The sequence below is a fragment of the Panthera pardus genome, unplaced genomic scaffold, assembly GCF_024362965.1.
Source record: "Panthera pardus isolate Hobbes unplaced genomic scaffold, ASM2436296v1 HiC_scaffold_8, whole genome shotgun sequence".
In the NCBI taxonomy this organism is placed as follows: Eukaryota; Metazoa; Chordata; class Mammalia; order Carnivora; family Felidae; genus Panthera; species Panthera pardus.
In genome coordinates, this window is record NW_026527013.1 from 6,519,583 (window position 1) to 6,547,360 (window position 27,778).

The 27,778-nt window shown below is 46.7% G+C and overlaps 1 protein-coding gene and 1 long non-coding RNA gene across 7 annotated transcripts in view; one reads left to right on the forward strand and one right to left on the reverse strand.

Moving 5' to 3' along the window:
- Positions 1-321: 321 nt before the first annotated feature.
- Positions 322-27,778, reverse strand: part of LOC109254168 (zinc finger protein 558-like) — a 100,259-nt gene continuing 72,802 nt past the window's right edge. For 2 of the 6 annotated variants that reach the window (XM_053896653.1, XM_053896654.1), the window contains 6 exons: positions 8,159-8,236; positions 7,502-7,590; positions 6,733-6,859; positions 3,480-3,575; positions 2,888-2,970; positions 322-1,529 (listed from right to left, as the gene is read on the reverse strand). In XM_053896653.1, the coding sequence (XP_053752628.1) occupies positions 753-1,529; positions 2,888-2,970; positions 3,480-3,575; positions 6,733-6,859; positions 7,502-7,590; positions 8,159-8,189 (1,203 nt within the window). In that variant the 5' untranslated portion in view covers positions 8,190-8,236 and the 3' untranslated portion in view covers positions 322-752. Of the gene's footprint in view, positions 1,530-2,887; positions 2,971-3,479; positions 3,576-6,732; positions 7,142-7,501; positions 7,591-8,158; positions 8,280-11,419; positions 11,512-11,737; positions 12,457-27,778 lie in introns of those variants that run through there. The other 4 variants (XM_019427860.2, XM_019427859.2, XM_019427861.2 and 1 more) reach the window with 4 other exon arrangements.
- LOC109254179 (uncharacterized) overlaps positions 21,875-27,778 on the forward strand; it is a 50,953-nt gene continuing 45,049 nt past the window's right edge. Inside the window, exon 1 of the long non-coding RNA XR_008420139.1 lies at positions 21,875-21,993. This is a non-coding gene — a long non-coding RNA (uncharacterized LOC109254179). The remainder of the gene's footprint in view (positions 21,994-27,778) is intronic.

The window sequence follows — 27,778 nt, forward strand, 5'->3', positions numbered from 1 at the left end:
GTAGGTAATTTTTTTCTGTGAGAGTTTTACCACATAGGCTGCACTTGATAGGGCTTCTCTCCACAGTTAGTTAACATGTGGGCTATTGAATATTACTCCATGTTGATTAGATTAGAAGGAGGGCCTGCTGAAGGCCTTCCCTCACTGAGTCATGGCCAGGCTCCAAGATGGTCCCCAGTAGTTTCCGTCTCCTTTTATGCATACCTTGTGTAGTTCCCTCCCACATCGAGTCAGGATTGGTCCAGGTGACCAACACAATATAGATGAAGAGACAATATATCCTTCTGAGACTAGGTCATAAAAGACATTATGGCTTCTGCATTGGCTCTTTTGGATCACTTTATTTGGAGAGAACCTGCAGCCATATTGTAAAGACACTCATCACTGTGGAGAGGCCTACATGGTGAGGGACTGCAGGTCCCATGCCAACAACTGGCACTAGTTTGTCAGGCATGTGAATAATCAACCTTCAAAGTGGACCCTTCATTCCTAAAGACTTCAGATGATGGTAGTTCTAGTTGGCATATTGATTGCCACCTCATGAGGGAGCTAGAATTAGAATTACGTAGCTAATCCATTTCTGAACTCCTGACCTACATAAATTGTGAGATAATAAAGGTTTGTTGCTTTAAAGGACTACGTTTTGGGGTTAATTTGTTATGCAAAGATAATTTCTGCATCCAGTATGAATTGCCAAGATGTCTGAGGTTGAGAAATCAATGGATTCTTTCCCATAGTCACTGCATTCCTATCTACCTATTATGAATTCTCTTGTGCACAGAAAGGTAAGAGTTAGTGGTGAAAGATTTTCCGCAATGACTACATTTGTAGGGTTTCTCTCCAGTGTGAGTCCTCACATGTTTCTTAACAGACGAGAGATTGTTAAATGCTTTCCCACAGTCACTACATTCATAAGGTTTCTCTCCATTATGTATTCTCTTGTGCACAGTAAGAGAAAAGCTACTGCTGAAGGACTTTCCACACTGATCACACTCATAGGGTTTTTCTCCAGTATGAGTTCTCACATGCTGTGTCAGATGTGAGCTCTTCCTAAAGGCTTTCCCACAGTCGTGGCACTCATAGGGTTTCTCCCCCGTATGAATTCTGTGATGCACAGTAAGGGAGGACCTTGTGCTGAAGGCCTTCCCACACTGCTTACACTCATAATGATTCTCCCCGGTATGAACTCCCTTGTGCCTTTTGAGGATACACCTAGTGCGGAAGACGTGGAAACACTGATTACATTCGTAGGGTTTTTCTCCAGTGTGAATTCTCACGTGCAGCCTCAGGGATGAGGGATCATTGAAGGCTTTGCCACAGTCCGTGCATTCATAGGGCTTCTCCCCATTGTGTATCCTCTTGTGAATGGTCAGGTAGGATCTACTGCTGAAGGACTTGCCACACTGATTACAGTCATAGGGTTTTTCTCCAGTATGAATTCTCTTGTGCTGAGTGAGGTTAGATTTTGTGCTGAAGACTTTAAAGCACTGATTACATTCATTGACTTTCACTCCGAGATGATTTCTTTCCTGTTAAGAGACGAATGATAACTATAACTTGTATTATTTTATTTTTTAAAGTTTTGTTTATTTATTTTGAGACAGAGAACAAATGGGGGAGGGGCAGAGAGGGAGAGAGAGGATCCTAAGCAGGCTCTGTGCTGTCAGCAGAGCCCGATGCAGGGCTCAAACTCATAAACTGTGAAATCATGACCTGAGCCGAAATCCAGAGTCTGATGCTTAACTGCCTGAGCCACCCAGGTGCCCCTAATTTGTAATATTTTATTTTATTTTATTTTTTATTACTTTTAATGTTTATTTGTTTTTGAGAGACAGAGTGTGAGTGAGAGAGCAGCAGAGAGAGAGAGAGGGAGACAGAGGATCTGAAGAGGGCTCTGTGCTGTCATCAGTGAGCTCGATGCGGGGCTTGATCTCACAAACCATGAGATCATGACCTGAGCTGAAGCTGGATGCTCAACCAACTGAGCCACCCGGGCACCCATAATTTGTAATGTTTTTTTAACGTTTGTTTATTTTTTTGAGAGGCAGAGAGAGAGAGAGACAGTGTGTGAGCAGGGGAGGGGCAGAGAGAGAGGGAGACACAGAAACCTAAGCAGGCTCCAGGCTCTGAGCTGTCAGCACAGAGCCTGACGTGGGGCTCGAACTCACAAACTGCAAGATCATGACCTGAGCTGAAGTCAGACGCTTAACCGACTGAGCCACCCAGGCACCCCTGTAATATTTTAAATATTCAAGACTATTGTAGGAATTCTCTCTCCCAGCAATTCAGTCATATATAACATTATTATAATTGGTGTTTTTGCTACTTTGAGTATTTGTATAGGGTTCCTGCTAGTTTGAATGATTAGAAGCTAAAAAACATGGCTGTGGTGCCATAGGCCTTATCATATTCAGAGAGCATTTTTCTGATAGGCTTAATACCAGCTTATGTTTGAAACCTCAATATCTGAGTCACATTTATGGAAACAGAGATGCTCAGGGAAGAAATAGTTGTGGAGATAACTTATATTTTTCTCCAAATTCACAATAGTTTCATGGTATTTCTCCAGAGGCACCACTTTTTCTTTAGAGAATGACTCTCTTGGGAACTTTGTAGTTTTTCTAATTTATGGCATTTTCCTACTGTGGAAAATCGGCAATCTTACCATTTAAAAAAAAGTTATTTATGTATTTTGAGAGAGAGAGAGTACAAGCAGGGGAGGACCATAGAGAGAAGGAGAGAGAGAAAACCCCAAGCAGGCTCCACACTGACAGAGCAGAGCCCATTGTGGGGCTCAAACTCACGAACCGTGAGATCGTGACCCGAGCCGAAATCAAGCGTCGGATGCTTAACCGACTGAGCCACCCAGGCACCCCAGCAGTCTTACCATTTTTACACCTTTGTGTTGTTCTTGTCTGAAAACATGCTGCTTAGAAGTTAACACTTTGGCTCTAAGCAGAGTCTCCAAATCTGAAACAAATTGAAAAGAAATTTCAGTCTGTGGAGAAAATAATAGATAAAATGCACATATTAGTGAAGGCAGACCCTAAGGGATTAGGGTTTTTCAGAAGGTTTGCAATGAAAGGGTCACAGGTATAAACATTGTAGGTATTAAAAAAAAAAAAAAGACTCTAGGAAGGTTGAGACTGATGCTGACAGAGGAAGGAATTGTCAGGAATGTAAAGTGGGAAGGGACTGAACAAGGATCTCATGTGACACATGTAATAAGGAAAATAGACGTGCTTTTGTTCTTCCTCTGAGGCTAAGGTGTGAGGTGATGAAAAGAGAATTAAAGAGGAAGCAGAGAAGGTGCACAAGGAGGCTTATCCCAAAGGCTTTGGATCTTGTCAGAAAAAAAAAAGGGGGGGGGTGATTTTCCAAAGCTCCCTGATTGGCATTTCCTAACATAATACTCCAAATTCCCAAGCCACAGGTCAGAGATGATCCTCATGAGGACTCATAATCCAGCTGGTGCTCACCTGGAAAGCTGCCTGGGAGAATTCCAGTCTCCTCTGTCACCACTTTACCTTTTTGCTCCAATCTGGAGACCACACCAGGCTTACCAACTTGATTTCCTACACATAAAGGAAAGACACAGTATGAAGGGGGACTCTCCAGGGGAAAATGAGCCCCACCATGGAACTGAAGCCCATACTTCTGAGGATAAGCAGGTGCAGCTTTAGGAACACTGGGGTAATGATCCCTAAATTCTAATAAATAGAGTAACTCCTCTTTCATAGTGAAAAAACAAATTAAGCATCCTCAGTCAATATCCAGGGTGTCTGGGGGAATAATGAGTCCCAGAGGCTAATGCCCAAGCTGAAATACAGATTTAAGAGCCCCAAAGCTTTCATGCACAGAGAATATAAAGTTAGGGCCAGGAATATATCTTTAGTTCATAGGGAAGGCATTAGACTGTAAGCTCCGCAACGGTAGGGACCACTCTATCTGGTTCACCACTGTATGCCTAACTCTTAGGATAGACCTAGGAACATGAAGGTGCTTAAGGAAGACTTCTGCGAGGTGATGCCAGCAAAAATGGTGGGGTAGGGAACTCCACAAAAAGTAGCAAATAAAGGGGTAAAAACTGTTCGAATTAACTTTGATGGAACTCTGGAAAGTTATCAAAAGCTTCCAGCAATGAGGAGAATGCTTAATTAAGACAACACGGCTGAATCTGTAAGAGAGCCCTGTGGCCTCTGAGCTGACCATCGCCCCATCTGCTTCCCCCCTCAGCAGCCACCTTAAAGACAATAAGCTGTGCTCCTAGTACTAGTGGAAGGAAGACCAGGACAAATGTTATTTTGAGAGAACTTTGGTTGTCTATTTTGACCTTCCTGGTGGCTCCCAGAAGGACTGGCTCAGAGGGCTTGCCTTTATTTTGTCTAACTCCAAACTCTCCCGGAGTTGAAGTGCTATGGGGGTGGAGGGCTGGGGCATGTGCTGAATACATTTAAATGTATTAGCTACTGCTGCCTGGGGCAAAGGAAAATTGCTGAATAAGACTAACCAGAAAGTCTCAGAGGAAAAGTAGGGAACAAGATACTTTGGGGGAAAGGGGCTTTGACATGCTCCCATGTAGTCCTAGGAATGTGGAAGGCCATGTGCATACCCAGGGTTGGGTGTATGCTCAGAAAACATCTGAAAAGGTAGTAGACCTTCACCGTTGACTGGCCTTCAGGCTTTGTACAAGCAGGAAGTGAAGGCTAAGGCCACGTTGTAACCTGATTGGTTTTTAAAGGCATGCTCCTACATACACAGAGACCGTGTGCAAAGACTGGGAGTTTGGGGGTTCCAGGAATTTAAGGAAATCTCTGATAAAACACTAACTGACCATTAGCCTAACAAAATGGAGATTGCAGTGGCCACACATGGCAAATACAGACATAACAAAATTCGTTCAGAAAATGTCACCAAACAACACCAACTACAACAGGTGACAACAACAAACCATGGGGATGCGGGAATCTCTGATTTACAGAATTTCCAGGACATTCCAAACGTAGAGTTTTCAACAATTTATGAGACATGCAAAGACACAAAAAAGCATGGCCTGTTATAGGGAAAGGAAATTAATAGAAACTGTCCCTGAGGAAGAGACTCACTGGACAAAGATTTCAACTATTTTAAGCATGCACAAAGAGCTAAAGGAAACCGTGAGAACGGGTTCTCAAGAAATAGTGAAAGAAATTGTAAAAAGGAACCAAACAGAAATTATGGAGTTGAAAAGTACAATAAATTGAAATGAAATATTCACTACTGAAATTTATTGGCAGACTTGATCTGGTGGGAAAAAGAATCAGTGAACTTGAAGATAGATCAATTGAGATCGCCCAATTTGAAGCCCACAGAGGAAAAAAGAAAACAAAAATAGAGCAGAGCATAAGAAACCTGTGGGACAACATCCAACTTTCCAACATATGCATAATGGAGTTCTTGAAGGAGAGGACACAGAGAGAGGCAGAAACATTGTTTTAAAAAGCAAATGGCCAAAATATTCCCTGAACTGCAGAAAGTCATGAATCTACACACTGAAGAAACTTAACACCAAAGAGGATCAATTCAAAGAGACCAAACTGAGACACATTATAATCAAACTGTTGAAAGCTCAAGACTAAGAGAGTAGCCTGAAAGTAGCAAGAGAATTTTTGGTTTTTCACATACATGGGATCATCTTTGATAAGATCAACAGCTGATTTCTTGCCAGAAATTGTAGAGGCCGTAAAGCAACAGGATGACATATTCCAAGTGCTGAAAGAAAAAACCTGTCATCATTAATTCTATACACAGCAAAACTATCCTTCAAGAATATGAAAAGACAATACACAGAAGGGGTGAAGATATTTGCAAACCAGGTATTTGATAAGGGTCTAGCATCCAGAATATATCAGGAACTCTTAGAAGTCCACAATAAAAAGGCAAACGACCCCACCCTCCACTCTCCAGGATGGGCAAAGGACATGTATACAAATTTTTTCCAAAAAAGATATACACATGGCTAACAAGCACATCAAAAGATGACCTGTGTCATTATTCTTTAGGGAAATGCAAATGAAAACCAAGCATTCCCACATTACTTGTGCACCAGTACCATGGAGAAAATGTGGGAAGCTCCTCAAAAAGTTAATCATAGAATGACCATATGACCCAGAAATTCCATTTCTAGGTATACATACAAGAGAACTGAAAACAAGTGTTCAAGCAAAAATGTACATGAATGTTCATAGCACAGCACTCTTCACAATAGCCAAAAGGTGGCCGCAACACAAATGTCCATCGACTGATGAGTGGGGACACAAACAGTGTCCACACACACAACGGAATGATGTTCAGCCAGAAAAAGGAATAACGTTCTGATACAAGCTACCACATGGCTGAACCCTGAAAACATTCTGCTAAGCCAAAGAAGCCAGATCCAAAAGGCTATGGATTGTAGGATTCCATTTACATGCAACATCCAGAAGAGGTAACACCATAGAGACAGAAAGTAGATCAGCGGTAGCCAGCGGCTGGAGTAGGTGGGAAAGGGGAGTGGCCACTTAATGATTACAGGGTTTATTTTGGTGCAATAAATGTTCTGGAGTTAGAGATGGTTGCACAACACTGTGGCATTACCAAAAATCACTGAATTGCACACTAAAAACGTTTTCTGTTCTGTGAGTGTTACAGGGATCCAAAAAAAAGACCTGTTATGGGACTCATAAGTAAACGCAGGGATGAGGTCAGGCTTACCGAGCGAGGCCAGGTTCCTGCAGTTCTCCTGCATCACGTCTCTGTACAGTGTTCTCTGAGAAGGGTCCAGCAGGGCCCACTCCTCCTGGGTGAACTCCACGGCCACATCCTCGAAGGTCACCGAGTGCTGAACCGTCACAAACATCACGGCTTAGGCAAGGACCATCCCCACCAAGTGGCCAGGAAAAGGGCAGAGGACGATGGGACCGGGGGCCGGGAACCCAAAGCGCAAGATGTGTGGGCGGGGTTCTGAGCTCTGCTCTCAACCGCTTCTGGGCTCAGCCTGCGGTGCTCCTCCCTGTCTGCTTATGCCCGCTCCCACGGTGAACGTGCCCCTAACACAGAGGTGATTCTCTTATTCCAGTGAGACTGTGGAGTCCTGCAAGCTGATCTCCCTCCATCTGCAGGGCTGAGTATAGGCCGGGGACATGGCGGAGATCAGAGAAACACCTGGTAAATGGGTGAGCGATTCCCCCACAGCTGTCACCAAGGACTTGAGTTTAGGACACAGTCAGGTCTTCCTCAGTCTCCCCTAAAAACCTCTCTGCGGAACGTGATGGAGACGGTGACCCTGGAGGAACCTCGGCAACGTAGAAAACGTTGACCAACACGACATTGCCTGGGGGGCCCCTGACCCTCCATCAGATGCCCGGAGACCCGGGGCCCTCTGGACACCTGGTTTGGCCAAGAGGCTCCGGGTCACTGGAGGAGAACAAATTCAGCTTCTGGTCAAAGGAACAATGACTTGGAAAAAAGAGTAGTGACTCACCGGTAACCAGCCGGTCAGGAAGCCCTTAGCCAACCCTTCCTCCTCCGTGCATCCGTTCCGAGGAGAGGCTGAGTACAGGGAAGGCTGAGCTGGAGAAGAAGAAATGAGTCAGGAGAGCCCAGGACAGCTCTGTATGCCAGCAGTCATCAGTCTGGGGGCTTCCCCACCCACCTGCACGTGACCACACCCCGACACGCACACGCACGGCCACACCCATGACCACCCCACACAGTGTGGGTGGACACACACACACACACACACACACACACAGCTTTGACAGGACACGTGTCAGAGTGGCCGGTCTCACCCAGGACCCAGGCCCAGGAAATAGGGCCAAGGGTCTTACTGACCTGGAGGAAGAGATTATTAGTCCCATTTCACAGATGAAGAAACTGAAGTTCAAGGGACACCACTGTTACTTTTCCAAGTTTATAGAAAGAATCAGAGATACGGTTCAGAGGCTCTCCCATACTCACCACACAGGTGACATCTCCACAGACACTCAAACCACCAAAATCCCAAATCCCAAGAACCACATCGGGGACCGGTGACCCCCGGGCATCTGGCTCCGCTCCGGCCTCACCGCTCGGCCCCTCCTTTCCCGCTCCGTGGTGCAGGGGCCTTTACCGCCTGGACTCTGAGGGCCCCCCGACTTACCACAAGTGGGGGGCAGAACCACGGCCGCCATCCTGTGACTCAGACAGGAATTTCCCCGGACAACGGGCAGCGGAAGAACCCGGACGCTCCTCTGGTCGGCACAGCGCGCTCAGGCCGGGCCCTGGTGGAAACGGGACAACAGGAAGCCTTCACAGCCTCTCTCCCACCGCGGGCTTCCGCGGACCAACCCATCTTAGCCTGCCCGTTGTGCCCTCCTTCAACATGCAGGTGGGGTCCCCAGTATTGGGTCTTTACTTAGCAGGTGATGAACCAGGGCTGGCGAAGCCAGAGCTCGTCCTCTTGGGTCCTAACGGTTCGACCGGGACACGCCTCCGCCGCCCCACCTAAATCCCCAGCTTCCCTGAGTCTCAGGGCACATTCTTCCCATGCAGGTGGCTGTCACAAACACATTCCCAGGTCCGACCCTTTAGTTACTGGAGATGATGACGGCTGATACTAGTCTTTGCCTCCCCCAGCCCCACCGCCCTCAGATGACAGGTGACGTCAGGGTGCGTGAGGAGGACCCTCGGTGTTATGAGTTCGTCCCCTTCCACCTTGGGCGCCACCCTAGACCCTGTCATCACCTGACACTATTCTGCCACCTAAAACAATAGCTGAGAAAGGTCTCTCTGAATCCAGCCTCCCAAACGTTGTCCTTGTTCATGTTTTCTTTCCCTACATGTGTTTTATTTATTTATTTATTTATTTTTTTTTAGAGAGAGAGAGAGAGGGCAAGTGTGAGTTGGGGGCGGGGGTGCAGAGGGAGACATAGGATCTCAAGCAGGATCCACACCCAGCCCAATGCGGGGCTGGAACCACAAACCACGAGATTGTGACCTGAGCTGAAACCAAGACCCAGGTGCTTAACTGACTGAGCCACCCAGTCACCCCTAGAAAGTTCCTTTTTATAAAAAGGGAAAGGCCAGGAAAGATACATATCCACCCCCACATCGGGCTCTATGGTGACAGCTCAGAGCCTGAAGCCTGTTTCAGATTCTGTGTCTCCCTCTCTCTGCCTCTCTCCTGCTCATGTGTGCTCTCTCTCAAAAATCAATAAACGTTACAAAAAAAAATTTAAAACTCCCCAAACAATTGCAATCCTCAAAACTGAAAACAAATAATGAAACAAACCTAACTGCATATCAAGTTGGAAGCATGACCATACAGAATCTGGAAAACCATGAGTCAAGCCTTCACATGACTTTAAAACAAAGTATATCGTCAATTCTGCCCGTTTCCTACTACTGATGGACATTTGAGTTGCTTCGCATCTTTTGCTGTTGGAAGTAATGCTCCCATGAGTAACCGCACGTGTACATATTGTTTTGCATTTTGGGAGGTTTACGTTCAGAGTGTATTTCCAGAGACATGGACAGCAATGCTTTCGAGTGTCAGTTTTTACATACCGTGAAGGAGAATACCATTAAGTAGATAAATCAATGTTGTTAGGAGTCAATATTTTTTGTATAACACATAAAAGATCAATATAAAATCAAAGAAGTTAAGGGAAAAAAAAACACTGCAAAATTAAATTAAATTAGAAACATCATGTTAAACTCATGATTTAAAAAACATGTATGTCTTGGGCACTGGCTGCCTCAGTTGGTGGAGTGTGCCACTCTTGATCTCCAGGTTGTAAGTTCGAGCTCCATGTTTGGTGTAGAGATTACTTAAAAATAAAATCTTAAAAACAAACAAACAAACCCCAATACACATATATTTCCTAGTTATATCCAGAGAAAGGTCCTAGAAGTAATGCTACTCCAGGGGCACTTAGCACATCCAGTGTCTAGATCTCGGTTTTTATTTACTTTTAATTTTTTAAACTTTATTTATTTATTTATTTAAAATTTTTTTTAACGTTTATTTATTTTTGAGACAGAGAGAGACAGAGCATGAACGGGGGAGGGTCAGAGAGAGGGAGACACGGAATCTGAAACAGGCTCCAGGCTCTGAGCTGTCAGCACAGAGCCCGACGCGGGGCTCGAACTCACGGACCCCGAGATCATGACCTGAGCCGAAGTCGGCCGCCTAACCGACTGAGCCACCCAGGCGCCCCAAAGTTTATTTATTTTTGACAGAGAGACAGAGCATGAGTGGGGGAAGGGCAGAGACACACACAGAATCGGAAACAGGCTCCAGGCTCTGAGCTGTCAGCACAGAGCCCGACGCGGGCCTCAAACTCGCGAACCGTTAGATCATGACCTGAGCTGAAGTCAGACGTTTAAACTGACTGAGCCGCCTAGGTGCCCCTAGATCTTGGTTTTTAATATGATTCACCATGATAAGGAGCAAAGTATGCAGTAATAATGGAAAATCTCCAGTTTATGTTAAGGGGGAAAAAAAGTAAGATAAAGAAAAACGCATATAGTACTACAATGTTTTGTGGAGGCAAAGTGGAAACAAGAATATATTTGCTTGTATTTACTTAATTAAAACCTGGAAGGATAAGAATGCATGATAAACCGTGACAAGTAATTACCAGGGCGCCTGGGGAGCTCAGTTGGTTGAGCAGCCCACTCTTGATTTTAGCTCAGGTCATGATCCCAGGGTTTTGGAACCGAGCCCCACATCAGGCTCCGCTCTGAGTGTCGAGCCTGCTTGGGATTTTTCTCCCTCCCTCCCTCCCTCTCTCCCTCTTTCTCTTACTCTAAAAAAAAAAAAACAAAAAAAAACAAACAACAACAACAACAACAACAACAACTAAACTAAAAAAAAGTAATTACCTGTAAGTCGTTCAGGGAAGAATAGGATTTTAGAACACGTGAGGACAAGATTTTATAATATATACTTTTTCATGTCGTCTTGGTTTTGCAAAGATGCAAAGAAAATGCAAAGAAAAATTTTAACGAGAATTTTAAACATTTGAGTATTTTATAAGAAAATTGAGTAATTTAGGGGCGCCTGGGTGGCTCAGTCGGTTGAGCTTCCGACTTCGGCTCAGGTCATGATCTCACAGGTTGTGAGTTCGAGCCCCGCGTCAGGCTCTGTGCTGACAGCTCAGAGCCTGGAGCCTGCTCCACATTCTGTGTCTCCCCGTCTCTCTGCCCCTCCCCTGCTCATGCTCTGTCTCTCTCTGTCTCTCAATAATAAATAAACGTTAAAAAAATTTTTTTTTATTAAAAAAAAAAGAAAATCGAGTAATTTATTTTTTAACCTTCACTCTTAGAGACTCCTGGTGTTTACAGCTTGAGCACAGGAAGGGTCCTGCCCAGTGGAGGCTGCCCAGACCTATTATTACCAGTTCCACAGGGTACTCACCTGATCACACAGAAATCCACGGATCCCTGAGGGCAGGTGAACCTTGAGGCTGGTTTCAATACAAACTTGAAATGGAGAGATGCTTTTCTTGCCTGGGGGGGAAAAAAAAAGGCACAAAGATTGCTTTTGAGCCATTTTTATAGGAAGTAATAGTTGTTGGATAGAAAGGCCGCCCATTCACAATTCATTTTTTTTTTTTTCTTTTTTTTAACTGATTTAAGATGGGTCCCGAGGGTCCCAGCCTGTTGGCCGGGACTGAATGTGCCCGATTCCCATCCAGCATCTGCTCCCGAATGGGAGGAAGCAGCCTTGCTCAACTCATTCCGCAGGATTAAGCTTCTGGGGCTCGTCACTTAGGGATCCCTCGGATGAGTGACTCAGCTGGCTCTGAAACAATTTCCACAGTGGATTCGGGACTTCAGGGATTTTAAGGTCCTAGATGGAGCAGGGCTGGGGCCGGTTAAGTTTCCGTAGTGGGGGGCGGTCCCGTGCATTGGAGGGCGGTGAGCAGCATCCCCGGCCCGTATCCTCTAGATGCCGTACGTGACAATCACACAGTCCCCAGATGTGGCCGGAAGTCCGGGGGAGCAGGTGGTAGAGTGGCCCGCAGGGGAGGTGACAGGACCGTGCTTTCGGAGTAGGGGACGGCGGTGTCCGGAGCTAGAGGCTGACCTGAGGAACAGCCTGAGGCCCCAGGGAAGGACTGGGGCTCGCGTGAGGGACAGAGGGATGTCGGCGTGACCCGGGGCTGCCCGAGGCCCAGCCCCTCCCTCCTGGATCGGACCCAAGATCCCCGCGGCGCATCGAGTCCCGCTCCTCACGCGGGTTCCGGCGCGCACCGGCCGGGAAGACCGGACTCGCAGCCCTGGTGCCAGACCCGCGGCTGCTCCCCGGCCGCACTTCCGCTTCCGGCCTCGGGATAGCGGCGGGAGACCCGGGCGTTCGGGGTCTCCGGGCGGTGGGCTGTGGCGGCGAGGAGGGAACAGGGCCGGGATGGGCGGAGGCGGGGAGCGAGGAGCGAGGTAATGGGGAGGGCTGCGGCGGGGGCGGGGTAAGGGGGAGTGGTTAAGGGGTGGGGCAAGGGGGCAGGGCGAAGGGATGCGCTGCGGTGGGGGCGTGGTTAGGGGCGTGGTTAGGGTGGGCTGTGGCAGGGGCGGGGTGAAGGGGTGGGCTGAGGCGGGGACGGGGTAGGAGGTGTGGTTAAGAGGTGGGGGGCGGGGTAAGGGGTGGGCTGTGGTAGGGAGGGGTTGGGGGTGGGGTTGGGGCGTGGTTAAGGGGTGGCCTGCGGCGGAGGCGGGGTTGGGGCGGGTTGAAGGCGAGGACTTCGGCGGGGATAGGGTAGGAGGCGTGGTTAAGGGGTGGGCGGGGGCGGGGTTGGGGGCGGGGTGAAGGGGGGACTTCGGCGGAGACGGGGTAGGAGGCAGGGTTAAGGGGTAGGCGGCGGGGGGCGGGGTAGGCTGTGGCAGGGAGGGGTTTGGGGGCGGGGTTAAGGGGTGGGCGGTTCCGGGGTTGGGGCCGGTTGAAGGGGAGGACTTGGGCGGGGACGGGGTAGGAGGCGTGGTTAAGGGGGGAGGTGGCGGGGTTGGGGCGGGTTGAAGGGGAGGGCTTCGGCGGGGATGGGGTAGGAGGCGTGGTTAAGGGGTGGGCGGGTTCGGGGAAGGGGTGAAGGGGTGGGCTGCGGCGGGGGCGGGAGGAGGCCGGGCCTCAGGCAGAGGTGCTTTAGTTTGCTTAGTTGACAAGGAAAGATGACTTTTTTGACAAATCAAAGTCCGTGAGAGGACTATGGAAAAAGTGATATACCGAAGCATTCTCTAACTTTTGTTATTGGAGAAAAAAAATCCAATGAAAATAACCAATTGAGGGAGGAATACAGTGGGTGCAGAGACAATCCTTGTATCTTAGTATGTGGTAAAGTTAGCATTTCAAATGAGCTGGAAAATGATGACTTAATAATGATTTGAGGGGAATATAGTACACATTTAAAAATTAACTGGGGGCGCCTGGGTGGCCCAGTCGTTTGAGCCTCCGACTTAGGCTCAGGTCACGATCTCCCGGTTAGTGGGTTTGAGCCCCACGTGGGGCTCTGTGCTGATAGCTCAGAGCCCAGAGGCTGCTTCAGATTCTGTGTTCTGCTCTCTCTCTGCCCCACCCCTGCTTGTGGTCTGTCTCTCTCTGTCTTTCAAAAATGAGTAAACATAAAAAATTCTTCTCAAATAAAAAGTAAAAATTAACTGAAGTATTCAGGAAAAAGTTCCAACTATATTCGAAAGGTAAAATTAAAAACTCTAAAAGTCAGAAGAAAACATGGAGGGATTTGTGTATAACCTAGGTATTTTACCTAAATATGAATCTTTATAGTAACTGTCACTTGGTGAAAAAAAAAAACAGAGAAGGTACAATGGAAGATGACCTGAATATTTCTAAATTATGAAATGAATTTTTCAGGCTAAAGAGGTGGCAGAAGACATAGAGAATGTGCTTACTGTATATGTAACAGTGGAAGAACTAGCTAGATTCAACGGCAAAAACTTTGAGGATAGCTGTTAATCCAAAGTAGGACTCCTGTTTGTGAGCTTTGATGGCTGAGTGAGGTATACATAGGGACTCTTAAAAACAGAGGAGAGAACTCCTTGATAAATAGATTAAAGAGATAAAGATAATAGTTTTGTAACTTCTGAATGAAAAACCAGAGTGGTTTATTGTTTAAAGACCTAAAAATACGTTGTGGAGACTTATGAGATAAAACCTAAGAAAGCCTGTTTCTCCTATGACCTATTTTATTCCTTAAACCTTTTGAAGAGTGCTTGGTGGATCTTAGGAGAATGATGTAGCACTTTGGGGCAAAGATGCCACCTAACCCTAACTTGAAACCAAGATGGAGACCATGACCTTGCCCTTGGTGCTGTAGTAGACAGGGAGGAGGGTGGCCCAGACACTGCAGAACACTTCTCTCTTCTAGTCTTCACGTCCAACCCCAACACACACACACACACACACACACACACACACACACACACACACACCAGCACTACAGCACTACCACCACAAATATACCTTCAGCAAAAGCATCATCAACACCAATGCCTACAACAGGGGTGCATGGATTACTCAGATGGACAACACATATCCTGCAGTTTAGGAGAATAAAAGAAGACGACAGGCTTCCTAACAACTGCCTTTTAGGATCAGTATTTTATCTGTAGGTTTGAACTACATATTAGACTTTTTTTCTGTTAGAGGAGAGAATAAGCTAGACTCCGGAAAAACAAGACTCCACTTGTACCCATAGTTTTAAAGCTGCTATTTGGGGCGCCTGGGTGGCTCAGTCGGTTAAGCGTCCGACTTCAGCTCAGGTCACGATCTCACGGTCCATGAGTTCGAGCCCCGCGTCGGGCTCTGGGCTGATGGCTCAGAGCCTGGAGCCTGCTTCCGATTCTGTGTCTCCCTCTCTCTCTGCCCCTCCCCCGTTCATGCTCTGTCTCTCTCTGTCTCAAAAATAAAATAAACGTTAAAAAAAATTAAAAAAAAAATAAAGCTGCTATTTGACAGAAGTCAGGACATGCGTGGTCCTTTCTTTATCTCTCCCTCATGTTTTATCAGAAATGTCAAGGTTTATGATCTAGTTATAGAAAGCGATACACAATTTTCCTCATCACAAAGATTATGTGATCATTCTACTAGAAAAACAGATAAACAAGGAAAGAAAAAAAAAAAGAAAACGAAGTCAACTATAAGTTAGTTCATCTCTGAGAGATATTCACTATTGACATCATGGTGCATCTTCTAGCCAATTTTCCTGTTATGTGTATAAGCAGACATTATCTCACATTGATATTGCATAACAACTAAACTTAGTTTTTGCTCACAGACTCTGAACTTTCCCCCATATTCATAAATATGTAATTTTTCAAAGTTTGTTTGAGATAGAGAGAGAGAGAGGGAGGGAGGGAGAATCCTAAGCAGGATCCATACTGTCAGCTCGGACAGAGCTTGATCAGGGGCTGGAATCCACAGAACTATGAGATCATGACCCGAACTGAAACCAGGAATCGGATGCTTAACTGACTCAGCCACCCAGGCACCCATAAATATGTAATTTCTACTGTCTGGAATCCTTTGAGTTTATCATGGTTACTTTAACCAGCATCCTATCAATAGTTGGGGTTTTGAAAAATTTTCAGTATTATACATAGGTTGTAATGAACATCAGTGTGCTTCCATTTCTGCTCATTTGTTGGATTATTTTCTTTGGACAAGCCCCTAGGAGAGGAATTCCTTGATAGAGGGTATGCTTAGTTTAAGACTTCTGATAAATATATTTCTAAAATTGTCTTCCAAAATTACTGTTTAAATCTAGATTCCCATCAGGAATGAAAATTAGTGAACCTGTCCCCATACTTTCTTCACAAAGGGGTATTATCACTATTTTTAATATTTGCAAATGGTTGAAGGTATTTCTTCAAGGATAAGTGTATTTTAATATATTCACAGGTGAGTTATATTTCCTCTCTGTCCATTCTTTGGGAGACTTTAACTCATCCTTGTTAATTTGTAAGCGTCCAAAAAACACATCAAGTCTATTAATCCTTGCATTTCATGTTTACCAGAAGATTTTTAGCCAAGATGTCATTTGCCTATTAATTTTGTCATGGGACTTTCTGGCAAAGGAAGTCTTTAGATTTTACGGAATCAAATTTTGCTTATATTTGCCTCAATGGCTTATGGATTTCATGTCAAATTTAGATCTTATAAAACCCACGACTATCTAAAGAATCACTTTTGGAATACCTGGGTGGCTCAGTTGGTTGGGCATCCAACTTTGGCTCAGGTCATGATTTCATCGCGAGTTCGAGTCCCGCATCGGGCTCTGTGCTGACAGCTCAGAGCCTGGAGCCTGTTTCGGGTTCTGTGTCTCCCTCTCTGTCCGCCCCTTCCCTGTTCGCGCTCTCTCTCAAAAATAAACATTAAAATAATAATAATAATAATAATAATAATAATAATAATAAAGAAACACTTTTTTCCTCTAGAAAATTGTGAATACATTTCTTAGATTTGAGTTTTTAATTTATCTGGAGTAGAGATGTAATTTCAACAGTTTAGTATTCTATGACAGGAAAGTGCCATTATATAAATTATGCTAGGGAAATGATCTACACAAAAGAAGATGAACCCAGAGGGTAATTGGAATCATAAGCAAATATCACAAAATATGTGTCAGATTACAGGTAACTTGTGAGCTGAATTAAATGAGAAACAAAGTGGTTCAGTGACAACAAAATAGCAAAGAAAAAATACTCAAGAAAGTATGAAGAAATTGAGAAAAACCCATGATAATCCAACCATTCAAAGTTAAGTCATTTGAGACCATTTTTGCAGTGTGCATTTATTATATTTCTAAATGCACACATATTTTCAAGTATTCATTTTTCAATGAAAATTCATATTTTCAATATATTTTGTAGTGGATATCCACAATCACAGGATTAAGTTAGAAATTTAGGGAACTGCTGACAAAAATAGGATAGCAAATCTCCAGACCTGGAGGGTAACTAGGGGCCACCTGGAGTCATTAACTCATCAGATGAAGAAATGAGTCTTCAGAGATGAACGGTTTCAACTAATTAAGGTTACTGTGTGTTCCTTTTTCTTTCCTTCTTTCTTTTAAAAAAATTTTAATGTTTATTTATTTTTGAGAGAGAGAGAGAGAGAGAGACAGATCGTGAGCAGGGGAGGGGCAGAGAGAGAGGGAGACACAGAGTCCCAAGCAGGCTCCAGGCTCCGAGCTGTCAGCACAGAGCCCAACGCGGGGCAGGAACCCAAACCACAAGCCGTGAGATGGTGACCTGAGCCGAATTCGGACACTCAACCGACTGAGCCACCCAGGCGCCCTACCTTTTTCTTTCTCATGCTGAATTGGTGTATTGCTTCATATTTTTTGCAAAACAATACAAATCTATAGTATTTGTTTATAATAGCAATCTTTCTAGGTAAGCAAGGTGAGTGGTCAAATATTAGCTTGCTTATTTTATAAATCATTAAACTTAAACATAAATATTAATTTATGTTTAATAAATTAATTATTAAACATAATTATTGAACATAATTATTAAACATAATTAATTATGTTTAAATATTGATTAATTTAGAAGTTTGAGAAGATCTACTTCTGTAAGACATTTTGTTAAATTTTCCTGAAGGGAGAGGAAGCAGTCTGCTCTCCAGAAGGGCAGCGTTTATGTGAAAACAATTTTGGGCAAAATTATAGTGCAAGGGGAAATCAGCCCACTACTCCGAAGGGCAAAGTGCAGTGCTCTTACCATTCCAAAAAGGGAGGTTAAATTTCACTGGGGACAGACTAGGACACACTTCTGAAAGAGGTATTACAATGTGGTTTAATCACTTCATGCAAATATTAATGATATAACTTAAATTATTTGATATAAAAAGTATACAATGAAATCTGAAATAGTTCGTCGCGTGCTCACATGGTCAAATGTTTCATAAAATGTGCAAAAGTAGGGGCGCCTGGGTGACTCAGTCGGTTGAGCATCTGACTTCGGCTCAGGTCATGATCTCACAGCTCTTGAGTTCGAGCCCCGTGTCCGTCTCTGTGCTGACAGCTCGGAGCCTGGAGCCTGCTTCCGATTCTGTGTCTCCCTCTTTCTCTGCCCCCAACCCACTCACATTCTGCCTCTGTCTCTCTCAAAATAAATAAACATTAAAAAAAATTGCAAAAGTAAAATGTTAAAGGGGCACCTGGGTAGTTAGTTCAGTCGGTTAAGCATCTGGCTTCGGCTCAGGTCATGATCTCTCAGTTTGTGAGTTCGAGCCTTGCGTCAGGCTCTGTGCTGACAGCTCGGAGCCTGGAGCCTGCTTCCGATTCTTTGACTCCCTCTCTTTCTGCCCCTCCCCTGCTCATGCTCTGTCTCTATCTCTCTCTCTTTCAAAAATAAATAAGCATTAAAATTTTTTTTTAAAAAGTAAAATGTTAGACCCTTCTTTCCCCCAGCTTTGTTACAGTATAACTGACAAAAATTGTATGTATTTAACTTGATGATTTGATATACATATACATTGTGATTAATCACCACAGTCAAGCTAATTTACATATTCATCACCTCACCTGCTTCCCATCTTCTTGTGTGTGTGTGTGTGTGTGTGTGTGTGTGTGTTAAGAACACTAAAGATCTGCCTTCTTAGCAAATTCCAATATGCAATTCAGCATCGTTAACTATAGTCACAGCGCTGAACTTTAGGTCTCCAGATCTGTTCATCTTGCATAACTGAAACTTGTACCCCTTGATCAACATCTCCCCCTTTGCCCTTCCTCCCACCTCCTGAAAACCACCATCATATGCTGCTTCTGTGAATTTGAATACTTTTCAGATTCCATGTGTAAGTGAGATTGTGCAGCATTTGTCTTTCTGCATTTGGTTTATTTCACTTAGATAATGTCCTTCAGATTCATCCACATTGTCTCAAATGGCAGGATTTCCTTCTTTTTTTTAAGGCTGAATAATATTCCATTTAAATATATCACACTTTCTTTATCCATTTGTCCATTGACAGAAGTTTTGGTTGTTTCCATACCTTGGCTATTGTAAACAATGTTAAAACGAACACAGGTGTATAGATATCTCTTAGAGATCTTGATTTTATTTTCTTTGGACATGTACCTAGAAATGAGATTGCTAGAAATAGACATTATACCTAGAATAGACATATACCTAGAAATAGACATTATGGTGGTTCAGTTTTTAATTTGGGGAGGAAATTCCACACAGTTTTTCTTCGTGGCTGCACCAATGTGCATTCCCACCAACAGTGCACAAGGGTTCACTTCCCTCCACATCCTTGCCAACACTTGTTATTCCTTATCTTTTTGATGATAGCCATTCTATCAGGTGTGGGTCTCCAGCCCCTTGTGAAGCACCTTTTACACTCTTGAAAGGCACAAAAAACAGGTATCAAAGCGAACCTAGAGTCACACCTTCGGACCTCTGTATCATAATGTTACAATAAGATCTTTAAACTTAAACTTCCAAATTTTGAGATCTATAGATTCTTTTGCAGTTGTAAGAAATCATACAGAGAGATCTCGCAGAGGCTTTCCCTGGTTTCCCCCAATGGCAACATCTTGCAAAACTGTAGTACAAATACCACAGCTAGAAAATTGGCATGGGCATTGTCAAGATACAGAAGAGGTTTTTTTTTTAATTTTTTAAAATGTTTTTATTTACTTTTGAGACACAGAGAGACAGACCATGCGCAGGGGAGGAGCAGAGAGAGAGGGAGACACAGAATCCAAAGCAGGCTCCAGGCTCTGAGCTGTCAGCACAGAGCCCGACGTGGGGCTCCAACTCACAGACTGTGAGATCATAACCTGAGCCGAAGTCAGACGCCCGACCAACTGAACCACCCAGGCCCCCCTTGATACAGAAGAGTTTAATCACCACAGAGATCCCTTCTTTTTCCCTCTTGTAGACACGCCCACCTCCCCTCTCTGGCCATTTTTGTCCTTTACCCCTGGAAACCACTAACTCGCTTTCCTTCGGCATAATTTTACCATTTAAACAGTGTTATACAAATAGAACCACACAGTATGTACCCTTTTGGAATTGGCTTTTTTTCACCCCCCACTAAACATAATATTCTGGAGATGGATCTAGGTCATTGCATGCATCAACAGTTTGTTTCTTTCTGTGGTTGAGTGGTGTTCAATGGTATATGCACCATATTACTCTATTTAACCATTCACCCCCTGAAGTATATTGTTTTGTTTCTTGGCTATTAAGAATAAAGATTTTCGATAAACACTTGTGTACATATTTTTGTGTGAACGTACATCTGAATTTCTTTGGGACACATGGAGATTAAATTTTTGTTGTTGTTGAAATAATTATAGACTCCAGCAGTTATGGAAAGAGTAGAGAGTTCCATGCACTCATCACTCAGTAAGTCTCATTGTCCCTCTGTTTCAGGGTCAAGCAGAGGGGACAGAATGAATGCCAGATGGGTGACAGGTCACCAGCCCGTGTAACTTCTGGCATTAAAGGGTAACACTTCACATGCCTGTCGTCTTCCACTATTTTTAATATTTGTAAACGGTTGGGGAATGCATTTCTCCAAGGCTGAATAAGGCAATCAAGTGCTTCTGGCAACTTCCTACATCCTGAATTCAATGCCAACTTTTTCTTCTTTTTTTTAAAAAAAAAAAAAAAAAAATTTTTTTAATGTTTATTTATTTTTGAGACAGAGAGAGACAGAGCATGAATCGGGGAGGGGCAGAGAGAGAGGGAGACACAGAATCGGAAGCAGGCTCCAGGCTCTGAGCCATCAGCCCAGAGCCCGACACGGGGCTCAAACTCACGGACCGCAAGATCGTGACCTGAGCTGAAGTCGGACGCTTAACCACCTGAGCCACCCAGGCGCCCCGCTTCTTTTTTAACTTTCTTACTCTTTGACATTTTGTAGGTAATCTGTCTTATCTCTGTGGTTGCTGTGGGGAAGAAAAAAAACACTCTGCAAATTTACCACCATATACCTGTGGGTGGATTGATTTTTATTCTACTTAGCACTCCCTGGGCGTCTTAAAACTGAAACAAACAAATGACGGCTCCAGTTTTGGAAATGTCACTCCTGTAATTTTTTTTTTTTTTTTGAATTTGGATATTCTTTCACTCATTCTCTTGTTTCCTTCTGGAACTTCCTTGAGTGGTGCCAACCACTCCGTATCTTATTTTCTTCTCTTTCTTCACTCTTCTGTGTTCATGGTACATGTCTTACTATTTTCCAGCTTGCCATTTCTCCAATCACTGTGTTCAGTTTGGGTCCTAGTATTCTGTGTATTTAATTTATGTAATGTATTTCCATTAATATATATTTGGCTTGCATATTTTTTTAAGTTTATTTATTTTGAGAGAGAGAGAGACAGCGAGAGCACTTGAGCAGGCGAAAGGCAGAGAGAAAGGAGAGAGAGAGAATCCCAAGCAGGATCCACACTGTCAGTGCAGAGCCCGGTGCCGGGCTTGAACTCCCAAAATGTGAGATTGTGACCCGAGCTGGAACCAAGAATCGGAGACTTAATTGACTGAGCCACCCAGGTGCCCCTGTTTTCATACACCTAATGTTACGGATCATACACGCACCTTCTACGCCTGGCCCACACCTCACGAGACAGGGCTTTGCAGCCGCTTCTGAGATGCCCCCTTTGATTTTTCATTTTCTTACTCCTGCAGTTTCCTCTGTGTGCAGTTTGGCTGATCCCAGCTGCGTTTTGAGATGGTAGCCAGTGTATACAAGGATGGAGACGTGCTCGTTGGTGGGTTTTTCTCCCCTTCACACATTTCTCCCATATAGTGGGAACAATGGGCCTAGCAAGGATGTCATTTTCCAGCAGTAAGTGCCTTTTATTTATTTTCTGCTTGATTATTATGATGGAAGGTACCTAGGTGGTTTGTAGATGGATGGACCGAGGCTCTACACATCACCTTCCTGTCCTTCCCCCTGCACCCCCACATCCCAGACCATCCATATTTCCTCTCTTCCCGCTGACCTTGTTTCCTTCAAAGGAGGTAAGAGAGATTTTCTGTTTTCTGTTTCTTTTTTTTTCTCTTAGTTCTCCCTTTCCAGGGCCGGAGGCTTTGCGAGAGAGTGCTGCCCACCAACGAGTACGCTCTACCTCCCTGCCCCCTATCCCGCCTCAGCTTCCAACACTCAAACACTCTTTCGACTTGGGGTAAAGCTCTTGTTATGGGCTCAATCGTGCCCCCTGCCCCACCAAGATATAGTGCCCCAAATGCACACGAGAAGTATCTGTGGAACAGATGGATTCTTAATGGGCCCTTCCTGATGGGAAGTCAGAACTTGCCATGTAATAGAGGAAGTGAAGGGTCACCACCCTGCTCTGGACACCCCCTACTCTGTCAGTCTGTGTCAGTGCCTGGGGGGGGGTCCCGTTCCTGCGTAGACGAAGGAAGGTTCTGTGTAGGGGAATGTGCTGAGGAGATCCTAGGGAGGGGAGGCCTTTGGCATGACCCTGGGCCTTGGCTGGGGTTAGAGACCCGTGGGGGTGCTGGGGCAAGCGGGAGCCACTCAACCAAGTAGTTGACACGTAGTCCCTCTCCCTCCATGGCTAGGCCTGGCTGGGGGCCTGGACACCCACCAAGAGACCAGAGGAGGGGAACCCTCGTCAGTGGTGGGGCCGGGGGTAGGTGAAGGCAACGGGACAGGGCCTGTAGCTGTGAGAGGGGGTGACCTCTCCTCTGGGGTACTCAGCACCTAACTGCCCCTTTGGATGTCTACCTCCTCATGGGGGCCACGAAGTGAGATGATCCCCTGGGGCAGGCCTCACGGGGGTGATGAAGTTCAGGGGTGGTAAGGAATGTGTGGGAGCAGCGATGACAGTCAGATGACACTGAATCCTCGGGAGACCCAGCGAGGCAGGGGTTCGTTACACTTTCCAGATGAGGAGAGTCTCAGGGAGGCCAGGCCACAGGCGCAAGCCCACGCACTAGTGAGTGCTGGAGCTGGGAGAGTTCCAGAATCAGCCTGCTAGAGTTAACCTGGTACCTCTGCTGCTCCACAACCCCCCCTCCCCCCCCTCCCCCCCCCCGGCAGATGTCCGGAGCCCCCAGTCTGGGTTCTGGGGGGAGACATGTTGGGGGGGAGACTGGACCGACTGGTCCCATCCTCCACCCTGCAGGTGACCTCCTGTTGGCCACCCCAGACCCTAGGGAGCCCAGGGGAAGAGCAGCAGGAGGCGAGAGTGTCTGCGGGGAGGGGCCCGGGTCTGGGGGGGGGGGGGCTCCTCGCTCCCAGCTGGAGGCCTCCACCAGTCCAGGGGCCTTCCTTCTTCAGCCGCTCCTGGAGCGCAGAGCCTAGAATGCCTGCACTGGGAGTGACGGGGGGAGGGCCTGGAGAGCTGGGTGCAGGATGGAATTGGGGTGGGGAGGGCCAGGACCCGAGTACCCTGGGATTGGCCAAAAGCCGCCTGGAGGGAGAAGTGTTCCTGGAGGGCAGGGGAGGGGCTCTGCGGGGAGGCTGCTAAGACTCCTAGCTTCTCCACTGGGAGCCTGGGGGGGGGGGGGGGCGGGCAGGAGGCTGAGGGTTTCGGGAAAGGGCCCACGGGGGGGGGGGGGCACCTGAGAACAGGGCTCGTCACCCGCCCCCTCCCCCGCGATGGCACAGGGTGTCATCCCCTCCTGAGTTCTGAGGGCTGGCACAACTCCTCACGACCCGTCCTGGGAGTTGGGGCATCCTGCCCATGTTGGGGGTAAGGGGAGAGTGCACGGAAGCCGGGAAGCCGGGGCTCAGGGCTGCCGGACTCGGAGCTGCAGGAGGCCGTGGCTGGGCCAGACAGCCTCTCCCTCAGGCCCTGCCGCAGGGGGAGTGAAGCCAGCCCCCTCCGAGTCGGGAAGCACACCCTTGGGGAGCATTGCCTTCCAGCCTGAGGCCTCGGTCTCCCCGGCGGAGAGGGCTGGGCTGCGATGTCCCCGCCCCTGTCTTGCTCCGCTTCTCTGGAGCCCGGCCTGTCTCTGCGCGTGCCTGCCCCCTGGTGGGCCCTGGCGGTAGCGCAACAGGAGAGGCGGTGGGGATGCGGGGGAGTGACGGGCTCGGGGACTGTTTCCGGTGGGATTTGGCTGCTGCGTTCAGAGGAGAGGAGTGAGGTCAGCAGCTGTGGCCTCACGGCAGGGACGGTGGCGGGGGGAAAGCAGAGACCCTCCTGGGAAGGGTCCTCTCTGGCCCCCTACCTTGGGTCTGCATCCTGACCTCTGCCCCTGGAATAGTTGGGGAGGCCCAGCTGTTCCGGGAGACTACAAATCACTACCGCCTGGGGGCCTGAGAAGCGACTGGGGGCCTGGTTCCAGGCCCTGGAGCCCCTTAGCGAGGATGAGAGGGGAGGCCGAGCGGGAGCCAGGGGGCAGGTTCCTTTCAGGGCCCTTCACCTGGTTCAGGAGCAGAGACAGCCCCTCAGAACTCCCAGGATTTCGAGGTCGGAGGCAATTCCGCGGGGAGAGCAGCGACCACTGAGACGGGGGTGTCTTTTAAAAAAAATGTTTATTTTTGAGAGAGAGAGAGAGAGAGAGAGCATGAGCGAGTGGGGGAGGGACAGAGAGGGGGAACAGAAGATCCGAGGCAGGCTCTGTGCTGACAGCCACGAGCCCGATGTGGGGCCCGGGGCTCGAACTCATGAACCCAGAGGTCATGACCTGAGCCGAAGTCTGCCGCTTAACTGACCCGACGGCCCAGGGGCCCTGAAACGCGGTTGTTTTCAAAAGTAGCACTTGCCAGGGCCATGCCCTGCACCAGGACAGGGACTGCCTTGCAACAGCTCTGGAGGCAGAGGAACTTTTTCTGCTTCTCTTGTTGACGTTGCTTTTGACCAGACGTCAGGAACGTCTACTTTTCTAGTTCAGCCTCTAGAAGCACATCAGCAATCAGTGGGGGAAACAATATAGAAAAGTCGGAATGTGCGGGTGGAAAGGATACGGCCAGAGGAAGATCATTTGCAAATGAGCTTGCAAATGAGCCAAGGGCCCGAAGGACTTTCCAGCCTCGGGCCCCCTCAAGGGGCTTCTTGGTTGACCCGTTACCTAGATTTGAGTCTCCTGGGATCCCTGTCCATGACCTCTGAATTCCTTTTCCCGTTTGTTTCCTACCAGAGGAAATGATTTGTGATGTAGCTTTTAAGGCCAAAGCTGGGCCTCGGTCCTTAAACATCACAGCCCCCCGTGAATTAGGGCTTCTGGCATTCCTACACTTTCTTAATCAATTCCTTTTAGGGCAGAAATTCCCTAGAAGGCCCTACCTATCAGGTACATCATGGTCCCGCCTCTCTGGCTGGGGCCTGATGGATCATGGGTGAACTCCGGTTTGCAAGGATAAGGGGATCGTAATCCTTGTCAGTGAATGACCCCCATACTCCCCTTTGCTGCCAAGGGTGACTTCTAGCCCCGTGTGGTTCTGAGGTCACTGGTTTCAGCAATCACAGTTTGTTTATTTTAAATTTATTTATTTATTTTGAGAGGGAGAGAGAAAGAAGAAATGAGGGGGGAGGAGCAGAGAGAGGGGGAGACAGAGGATCTGAAGTGGGCTCTGCTCGGACAGTAGAGAGAGAGGTCGAACCCATGAACCGTGAGATCATGCCCTGAGCCAAAGTCTGCCGCTTAACCGAGTGAGCCACCCAGGTGTCCCCAGTTTATACACTCAGTCGTGTTGTTACCAATTTGTCCTAAAGGGGCAGCTGGGCCCCAGCCTCTGTAGCGTGTAGCCTCTGGGACGGCTGTGTTGCCTTCCATGGGCTCGTGCTATGGTTATGGCATGGGCGGGTGAAGCCTTCCTGTTGGGAGCTTTGAAAGGTGAGACGTGAGGGGGTAAGGTGGGGGCCCAGCAGGGGAAGGCCACCAAACAGATGATCCGTGGACAAGCGTGGACACAGCCTTACCAATTAGAATCCTGAGATGCTTCCAATCTGGGCTGGAAACTATACTGCTCTGCGCCCAGCCTCACCTGAGCCCATAACCAGGAGCTAAAGGGTTACCACCTGGCAATTTAAATATCACCACTTGGAAACACCCAGCAAGAGCAAGGCCCAGATGAACTGACAGACCACTGGGTTATCTGCCGCTTCTGTGATGGCTGCAAGCTTTACCCAGAGACACAGCAAGCTGGACTCTGCCAGGAGGCCTTTGGGTATAGCCAGCAGGAAAGATGAACCTGGGCTCCTGGCATCCCGGACCCTTCCTGACACGGCACAGCCATCCAGGAAACTGATTTGCTTAAGGATAGTTGGTAAGTCTGTATTTTCCCTCCAAAGAGAAAGAGAAAGAGAAGGGCCAGGTCCCAGGGCTAATCTAGGGCTGGGAGGAGGGCACGGGTGTCAGAAGGGTTTTTCCTCCAGGACCGTGAGGCTTCTGAGAGCAGACCCAGCATGTAAGAATAGTTTATAAGTCTTGTGTCTACCATATGGCTGGGAGGGACAGTCTGTTGCACCCTTGGAAATCCATTGGCTAATAGTGCACTGGCCGGCACCCGAAAGAGACCCATGGTTGCAGGGAGGGGGCATTATCTGTATCGTACATTCATGTAAATTAAATACATGTACACAATACACACTCAAACTTATTCATACCAGGATAAGGGAGAAATATAACAAATGCACATTTTAGCAACTGATTACCTTGGTGGGATTGATGCCTCCTTTTGTTACCTATTTTATATTTGCTTTGTTCTCAGCTGGTTGTGGTTTGCTGCCTGATGAGGGAGCCTAGTCCTCATTGCTGAAGGGTCTCAGCCATTAGTCCCACCCGGACTGGTTTCTTGTAGTTTTCCAGAGACTTAAATCACAGGGCATGGTGCTACTAAGAAAGCCTTAAGAAATTTCCTTTAGACTTAGGCTTCCTTATCTGCACTGCAGAGCAGCAAACCACTTTCCCTTTGGGAATCAGCATCAGTCACCTCAGCCAGTAGCGAAGAAAAATTCTTTCTTTGCCTGTAAGTTCACAGGCAGCCTTAACGTGGGCCGGTCACCCCAGGGACCCAGGGAGTGGCACCTTCTCACGGACTCCGCTCTGGCCTCTCAATGCAGGGAAACGCTCCTACTTCACCTCCCCTCCTGTTTGCCACTCTCCCCAGTATAATTTGTTGGAAAACTGTCCTTTTCCTCATTGAATGGTCTTGGTACCCTTGTTGGAAATTACTTGACCGTGTATATCAGGGTTTATTTCTGGGCCCTAGATTCGATTCCACTGGTCTATCTATGTGCCAGGACCCCACTGTTTTAATAACTGTAGCTTTGTAGTAAGTTTTGAGATTAGGAAGTGTGATGCCTCCAGTTTTGGTCTTCTTTTTCAAGATTGCTGTGGCTATGCAGAATCCCTTGAGATTCGATACGAATTTTAGAATGGATTTTTCTGTTTCTGTAAAAAACACCATTGGAGTTTTGATAGGGATTGCATTGAATTCGTAGATCACTTTGGGTACTAGGGTGGTTTTAACAATACAGAGTCTTCCAGTCCATGACATGGAATGTTTTCCCATTTATTTATGTCTACTTCATTTTTTTTTTTCCAGCAATGTTTTATAGCTTTCAGTGTTCAAGACTCTTGCTTCTTTGGCTAAGTTTATTCCTAAGAACTTTATTCTTTTTGATGCTACTGTGGATAGAATTTTTAAAATTAAAAAAAAATTTATTGTGTGCATAGAAACACAAATAATTTTTGTACGTTGATTTTGTATCTTGCAACTTTGCTGAATTAATTTACTAGTGCACAGTGTGTGTGTGTGTGTGTGTGTGTGTGTGTGTGTGTGTGTGTGAGATCTTCAGGGGTTTCTACATGTGGGATCATGTCATCTGTG